We start from the raw sequence: 8,639 nt of genomic DNA on the forward strand, positions 1-8,639 counted from the left end.
AGCCAGTGGTCGTCTGGTCCTTCGTCACGGTCTTGCCTGAAAGGGGAAGATGTTGATGTTGAGCTCTGTGTGTTTGCTGTCCTCAGCAGGAGGAGTAAATTTTGTCATTGCTAACTCCTCGGGGCCAGTCGTCTGCCCGTGTGGCTAAGCTCTAATTTTAGTGACAGTTCAGTGAATGGATTTAAATCCTGCAGTTCAAGTTCAGTGTGTTTCTTAGGCTCCAGGGGATTTACATTTTAAGTCCATTACTGCAGAAAACATAACGCAGATTATCGTTCCAGTTGCGCTGCAGGATCAGAAGTTACTTGGGGCGTGAGTCTGGCATGTAACCACACCAGTTTTGTGCCACGCTTACACCTCTCAGGAGGTCAATAGCAGGATCAGAACAGTCGAGGTGGAGAAACAGGAAGGTTTCTAGAGAGGAGCAGGTTGCAGCCAGAGAGGAAAATTACTACAGGGAAGATAGAGGGTGTGAGCACAGAAAGTTAAAGTTGCCATTGATTGGGCGATTATATATCAAAATTGCATGCTTAGCTCAAATAACTATGAGAAGTGCAATTTGTGAGGAAAATGTGTAGGCTGTGACATATATTCACTGCTAAACCACGATGCTGTAAGGAAAACTTGGGGATAAGGTGGTAGAAGTTGCTACCCAGTAGCTGGGGGTGCGAATTTGCAGGAGGGCACCTTGCCCATGCCAGCGTTACGTGGAGTCTCTGGGTGAGTAACCTTGGTAGCATCGATCCACAGAAAGGGGCGCGACATCCTATCCACCCTGCTGTAAGCGGAGACCCATCTGGGCAGTAACTCCCCCGTGCCGGCAAGCCTTTCGCTATAAATTATGCAGCTAAACAGTTGCCGTACAGAGAGGGTGCTGCGGTGGGAGGAGAGTTTTCTAGCAGAGAGGGCATCGGCCAGAATTTCCGCGCTGAGAGGAGCAGACGGTGCTGTGTGTGCGAGGGAGCCCGAGGCCGCGAGCGCGCAACCGCCGCGGTGGCACTCGGGGCAATTCCCGGGTCGGGAGAATGGCGTTGGGTGTGCGGTCTAGGGAAAGTATTGACCAGGCTTCTGAGAGTGTGGGTGGCTGTACTCTTGAGAGGTTTAATATGCGAGGACAGCAAACAAAATATTTTTTTTCAGGTTATTTCTTCATTGTGCCAGTGCACTGGCAAAAAATGGGAACTAATTTTGTTCGTGTGACAAGTGTAGCACATTGTCATTGTGGGAATGTGAGGATAGCAAAGGCTAAACCTTTCAACTAATAAATTATCATAGAAAAGGGTTTTCTGTCAGCGTATTTAAGGTAGTTACTATGTTTTCGTTGAATTTGTTAATATCTAATCATTTTAGCCACCCCTCAGCTGTCTGGTTAGCAGTCCATCATTTGTTCAGTCATACATATGAAGGCTTTTAAACAGGTCTCAGAGCTGCACCTTTTAAAAAACTAAACAAACAAAAAAAAAGAAGGGAAGAAAAACCCATCAAACCCCAAGCCCAAACATCTTCAGATGTTTTCCCAAACCACATAAATCCGTGCTCAGAATTTTCTGAGCAGAACAGAAGCATGAATGTTCTGTTCATGATCAGAGCAAAGTGATAAATGCTGAATACATCAGCTCACTTTTCACGCTAAGTGGCCTGTAACGTTTAACAGGGCGAGTCCCGTAAGGTACACGTTGCAGTACTGCGTTTGGTCTGCTTTCAGCTCTAGGAACCAGACTGTTCTTGTAACCCGTTCCTGTAGCGAACAGACTTTAATATAAAATGAATAATACAAAAGTGGATGGATTCTGAAAGGCCTCAGAATAAGTCTCAAAACAGGCTAAGAAATGTGAAATACTCTTTGTCTGTATTAATGCTTGGATTCTTTGGCCCTCGTAGAGCCAGCGTATGAGGCACAGCAGCCATTCTACAGAGAACTCTCCAATTGAGCGACGAAGTCTAATGACCTCAGATGAAAATTATCACAATGAAAGGGCTCGGAAGAGCAGGAACCGCTTGTCTTCCAGTTCCCAACACAGCCGAGATCACTATCCTCTAGTGGAAGAAGAATACTCTGACTCATACCAGGACACTTACAAACCCCATAGGAACCGAGGATCCCCTGGAGGATATAGCCATGATTCACGACACAGGCTTTGAGTTCAAGAACCTGGGGAAAAATAGTCATTCATCAGTTGATAACTTGCCATAACGTAGCTAGGGGAAAAAAAAAAAAAAAAAAAAAAAAATCATCTTAATTTGGCAGATGTAACACGGTTATACTGAAGTTGCACTCTGCTGCCATTTGATGTTAAGTCGGGGGCAAAAAAAAGTTACCATGCCCTTACGTTTATGCCCAATCATACAGGTTGTTATTTGGATTTTTTTATTTATCTTTTCTTTTTAGTACAGCATTTGCATTTATAGCCATACCTTTTTTGTCGTTAGATATTAGACACATCCGTTTGTAATTTAGGATACTTATCAAGGCACTTATAAAATAATTTCCTGTGCTGGAAATTCCAAATGACCAGTTCCAGTTGGAACCAATTTATAAACCAATTCCTGTTGGAATTTGGGTGAATTGACTGGAAAGTCGACTTGAGCATGTTGCAATCAATTGAAAAAAAAAAAAAAGACAAATGAAAAATCTGAAAATTACAAACCACTAAAAGCCAGAAAGTCAGCTGCAGCATTTGTTTGCTGGAAACTCAATTTACATTTAAAGTTAGAATAAAAGGATTTATTCTAACTACTTATTTCCAGAATGGCTTTTTCTGACAAACCAAATGTAAACTATTGAGAGTGCCAAATATCACAAATTATTGCAGCAGTTACAAAATACTTTCCAGTTTGAAATTATTTTTAGACCTGGCATGAATGTTGCAGCAAAGTTATTTCTTTAGTTTAGCCAGTACTGACATTTTTATTGCGGTCAGCAGTGATGAACTGTGACCGGATAAGGGGAAATAGAGACAGGAAAATGAGCAAACTTAAGAATAGTCTGTATGGCTAGATGGTGAGGATAGACATTTTTTTTTTTTTTCCTCTTGTTTACCTGAATACAGCTAGTAGTCCCAAAATGGAACATTAGTATATAGATACATAATATTTTTTTCTCCCATTTGTAGTATTCTGCCTTTTTAAATGGAAAACAATACACTCTTCTTACCTAGTGTGTAGGGTACCTACATTCCAGTACATCTGAGTACCTACCTATCTGTTACATCTTTCAAAATCCATATTTGAATGTCTGAAAATTCCAGCATCGCACAAGAACTCTCCAGAAGATGAGTTTAAATTTCAGTAATTAAATCTGAGGGAAGTGGGGCTAAATATTCCTAAATGATGAACATTTAAAATAACATGCAGGTCAGAATTAGCTTGCAAGAAAAATGGAGTATTGGAAAAAAATCTGCTCACAGTGAAGTCACAGAGCTGACATTTTTGATTCAAAGAACTATGATCAATCTTTGGAGATACTGCTGCCTTACTTCCTAACAATCACTTCTTTTCACCTACTGAGTCTTCAGTTCCTTTAACTAGGTAAATTTATGTGATTGGACCTGATGTCTTACATGATCAGTGAAGCCTTAGATCCCATGTGATTGAAAAATTTACCGTGATTGACCGTTTTGTACAGCCCACTAATGTCTTTAAGCAGAGACTCCTGAAATTCCCCACTGCATGCATTTTCTAAAATTGACAGAACTATGCTGAACTTGCATTTTTTGAATGCAGGGTCACGTCAAAACTATTTTTTCAAAAACGAGGATCATTAACTTTTGTAATTGCTTATTTCCTTCCCAAAGCCTGCTAAAAGTAGGCTTTAAAAGCATGTAGCACTAAATGAATTTCCTGAATATTGCGGTTTCTTCTTCTTTCTGGACCGGTTAGCAAAGATCACTGGTATTTTCCACCACCGTTGAGTCTGATTATCTTCTTGATGTTAACAACGAGAAAAGTAATTCATCTCATATCTGGTACAACCAAAAATGATGTACATCTCTCGCAGCATTAAAAGATTGCGGATGCATGATTAATATTTTAAACAACTTCACTGCCTAAAAGGCAGCCTTCAGCACCACTAGACGATTTGAATGGGCCAGTCACCAAGAAAAAAATGAACATACCTGCATCCATTGGAGTAACAGAGTTAAGAATGGATATGACAGGCCTGATCCTGTTTGATTTTCTCAGGCTGAATGCCTGCAGATTCCAAAAAGAGCATTCAGGCTGAGGAAGCACGGCAAGATCTGGTCTGGGAATGGTAGCTTCAGCTGCCTCCTCTAGTATTTTCTGCTACAGCACAGTGGAGCATTCTCCAGTAATTTTTACAAATCTTTGTTACGTGTACAGCACACATACCTGCATGAGAAAGAAGGCATTAGGCAAAACATTTTTTCTATAAGCTTTAATGAGTTTCTTGTTTGTGTGCATTAAAGTATTAATTGCAAAGGATGCACTGAGATGTATAAACCTAGAGTAGACAGCTGTTTATCTTTATTCTGTAGTAGCATTAGGGATCAGATCATTTAACTGCTTGAAGATATTTGCATTTTAATGGCAGGTAGCCGCGAAGCACCTACATATATTTTCTAGTAAACAAGGTTACTGCTTTATCATTTCCTAGACAAAAATGCCATTTATTTCTAGAGCCTTTTGGAGCCTTGTTTTTAAGTCTTCCATGTCATGCTAGTAAAGGGAAAGATCTACACAACACATATGCACAAATTCCATCCCTGCAGCATTTGAAGTGCCAAAACGACTTCGTTTGTTCTAATAAAAACAAGCTTGTGAGGGGCATCCTGTATTGTCTTGAAAGAACCCATCGAGTTCCTTTATTATGTGGGTTTAAGTTTACTCTTGTCTGTAATTAGTTTACCCTCTCCTCTCCCACTGCCCATTCCATTTTAATATAAGAAACCAATTATAAGTGATCCAGCAGGTCTCCTTGCTTGCTGGTTTTTTATTCTTTGAAGATAGATAGATCCTTAAGTACAAATATTCCGAACGTGCTAATAGATTATTAATTTATTCTAGATACAAGCTATGGGAACTCTTTATTTTAAAAAGTAAATTATTTTTAGCAAACATGGTAATCAGTAAAAGCTGCAATGTTGATCAGGACATGTTAACTCATAGTATTTGTATTAGAACTTCAGCAGTGCTAGCCAGCTGTATTGTGATTTATTATGCAATGGCGCTATAGAAAATCGTGAAATTCCTGTATTCCTGAATGAATACGAGTAAGACTAATTTTCCAGTCCTTGCACCATTTCTTCTTGTTATTAAAATACTATTAAAGATCAGAGTTCTGTTCCTAAACTCTGGCGTATTCAGAGGATTTTAGAAATGTTTATAAAACATTGATTTTTTTAAAGGTCTTTTTTGTTGTTGTTGTTATCTGAGTTTTTCGCTAGGACGCTTTTGGATTAATGACAATTTAGCCAATAAAGGTGATAACAACGATCTCAATGCCCGAAGACAATATATGTCAGTGCATTCCTATGTTTGTGAGCGAATTAACAAAGTACTTTTAAAATCTGGACGCCACTTTAAAGACAATTAACTGTTAAGCTTTTCATTTCAGATGCTTTGGCGAGTTGCATTTAACAGATGGGCAGGTTCTTCTGCTAGGTCCACAGGTGAACACGCATCCCATGGGATGCGCAGCCCGCGGCCGATTATGTTTTCCACCTGAGTATGTTACGGAGTTGTGCTTAAAGGCATGCAAGTAAAGCTGGTGTGTATCGAATTTTAGCGTGTAAAGAATGGGCCAAACGAGATGATGGTTTTCTGAAGGGGTCGGTCTGGCAAAAACCGGTTCCTCTGCCTGAGAGCTGATAGCGCAGTACGGCCCGATGCCTGGACGTTGTCCTGCACCCCGCCGTCCCCCTTGGGGCGGCACCCCGGGGGTTTGTGCTTGGCAAGCGAGAGCGGTTTGGGGAGGGAGGGCCGTCCCTCTGGCGAATCGCCCCGTCCTTGGGTTAATTCTGCCGACGGGGGCTCCGCTTCGCAGCGGGCGGGCCGCAAATAGGGGAAAAAAACAAACAAAAAAAAACAAAACAAAACAAAACAAAAAAAAAAAAACAAAACAAACAAAAAACACAAAAAAACAAAAACAAAACAAAAAAAAAAAACAAACAAAAAAAAAAAAAAACATTTCGCTGGGGGGTTCGCCAGGTTAGGGAGCTGCTTCTGATGCTGAGGGTTGGGGGGGGGGGGGTTAATCTTTTGTGCTCCTTGTTTTTTTAAAACCACGTTTAGAACGGACTGAAGAGAGTGAAAATTACAAAAAGGAGGAAAGGTGGCTGTAGAGGAACGGTAGTTCCTCTGGATGCGCGTAGTCCCGTAATTTCAAGCTCAGTTTGCAAATCTCCAGAATTCAGTTCGGTTTTAGTACCGTAGGCTTCTCTGAAATCTCCTGTCTTTACTGACATTACCAGTCTCAAAATAATATTGCTATTACTATTACAGATTTGGGTAAGTTAGGGCTTTCATGTGTCCTCTGCTATACTTTCTTTTCAAGTTCTGTGCTTCCGAAGCCTGTCCTTGATTTCATGGTCTTCATTTTTTTAAAAGCAAAAATAATTGGAGACCACAAAGTTAAAAAAAAAAAAAAAAATGCATATTTTGTAAAATACCATTTAGACAAATCTGGTTTTACTCCTAAAAATGCGTATTTTAAAATTGGGTTGTATTACCCCACTGGTATTAGTCCAGGTGGGGATATGCAGGGTTCTGCTGTCGTGTTTTGTTGCAGTTACCCCTCATTCCTTCAAACAGTAGTTCTACAAAGAGTAACACAACTGCAAGATACTGTAACATAGCCAATTTTAACTCTGGGGGAATTAAGTTTCCATTATCCTTAAAATGATGCCCAAAAAAGAGTATATGAAGAGTCATCATTTGGATAATCTTTGTTAGATTGTTATTCAAGTCCAATTTGTTTCATATAGGAAAAAAAAAGGTATGTCTTTAAAAAGAAAGGGACATTTTAATAATGTTGTAAAATACATGTAAGGAATTAACTTGGAGAAAGAGCTGAAAATGCTACTTAGTATTGAAATTTGTGTTACGATCTCTTTCATTCTTTGTGAAATCCATTGAAGAACTCAAGAGAAATATTGTAATTGAACCCATATAGAGAATTTGGGGAGAAGGTAGAGATCATTTTAAACTGTTAATGAGAGTGTGTCGTTCTGTTAAACCGTTAATGAGAGTGTGTGGTGAAAGTGGGAGTGATGTTTAGTAGACTTGCCTTTTCCCCTCACGCTTCTTGGCAGTGAGTTTCTATCTGGACTAGATCCTACAGACACCTGCTACTGGACACTGGTTATTACTGTCTTCTCCGAAAGTCGGCATTCGTGAGATCTGACCATTGATGTCACATGCTGATTATCATATGCCTTATCAATATTTCCTGAAAAACAAAATGTAATTAAACACCACAGTCCCCTTTGATATGAGTTCTACTCTGTATAAGCGGTAGAAAATCCGTGAGAAAATACATTGTACAGTACAGAATAATATATTTTGCCAGTGATGTAAAAACAGAGCAAGGAAAAAGAAGCACATTTGTAATAGCACAAATTTACAATAATTCCACTATTGCATTTGGTGTTGTATTTTGGGGGGGGGGAAAAAAAAAAAAAAAAAAGGTCCATTTTTTGATCCAGCGTTAGTGGATTTATTGCAATTTTGATCAGTTTACCTTGCTGATACTTCAGTTTATTTCTAAGCCTTGCATTTTGCATATGTGACTGGCTTTTCAATAACCTGTATTGCTTCCATATTAGTCAACGAAAACAAAACAAACCTTCTAAAATGAGAAAGTCCACTGCATTCATTTCTGCTGATTTCCTCCTCAAAGCTGGAATTACATTAGTAACTTCTCCTTTTGGCCAATGTAGAGATTTTGGCATATGACTGATGGCTATACCACAAATTCACCAGTAGCCCAAGGTCGGGAATGGAATTCTCCCAGTAAGTGCGTTCTTGGGGCTACAGAACTCCCCGCTTTCCCGTGTGGGGCCGGGGAGGTGGGGAGAGAAGAACCTGACACCGTCAGAGCTGTGGGTGAGCCCGCCCAAAACTTCCACTGATACTGCTGGGAATTTACAACGTAAAGAAAAGTAAGCTTAAGGGATGCACGCTTGGGCCCAAGGTGTATTTACGTTTGAAACGCGCCCGATTCTCTTCTCTGCAGAGAGAGAAGTCGGTGACGGGTTGTACAAGAACAGAACAGGAAGAGATTCAAGCAAAATGCACATTTGAGATACATGGGAGAAATAGAGGGGTGAAGAAAGAAGGTGAAAAGAGTCATTCAAACTGCAAACTACGGACCTTGGGCTTCTCGGATCCCAGAAAATCTCTGTTTCTCACCCAAACTGGTTCCCACTGATGGCTTGGCAGTGATACCTCCAGCCTCACTGGGAGCCAGTTCAGAGTCACACCGGTAAAGACACTACTGCCTTTACTACAAAAAAAGCTACCCACAAATTTGTCTTTTCTGCTGATTTGCCCCTTTCTGGTTTTACTTCTATAGATACTGTATGTGTAGCATTCTACAAGGCATGCTGGGTAAAATATACTATGCAAATGTGTACAGTGTTGCATGCTCTGCTCTCCCTCTGCTTTTAGTGGCTTTCAAA

At 40.2% G+C, this 8,639-nt stretch overlaps 1 protein-coding gene across 9 annotated transcripts in view; it reads left to right on the forward strand.

The window, feature by feature from the left end:
• CACNB4 (calcium voltage-gated channel auxiliary subunit beta 4) overlaps positions 1-8,639 on the forward strand; it is a 113,242-nt gene extending 104,603 nt beyond the window's left edge. For 4 of the 9 annotated variants that reach the window (XM_042783921.1, XM_032987057.2, XM_042783922.1 and 1 more), the window contains one exon: positions 1,882-8,639. In XM_042783921.1, the coding sequence (XP_042639855.1) occupies positions 1,882-2,142 (261 nt within the window). In that variant the 3' untranslated portion in view covers positions 2,143-8,639. The remainder of the gene's footprint in view (positions 1-1,881) is intronic. The other 5 variants (XR_006164526.1, XR_004406257.2, XR_006164528.1 and 2 more) reach the window with 4 other exon arrangements.

Source organism: Tyto alba, unplaced genomic scaffold (genome assembly GCF_018691265.1).
Source record: "Tyto alba isolate M040663 unplaced genomic scaffold, T.alba_DEE_v4.0 Super-Scaffold_7, whole genome shotgun sequence".
NCBI lineage: Eukaryota > Metazoa > Chordata > Aves > Strigiformes > Tytonidae > Tyto > Tyto alba.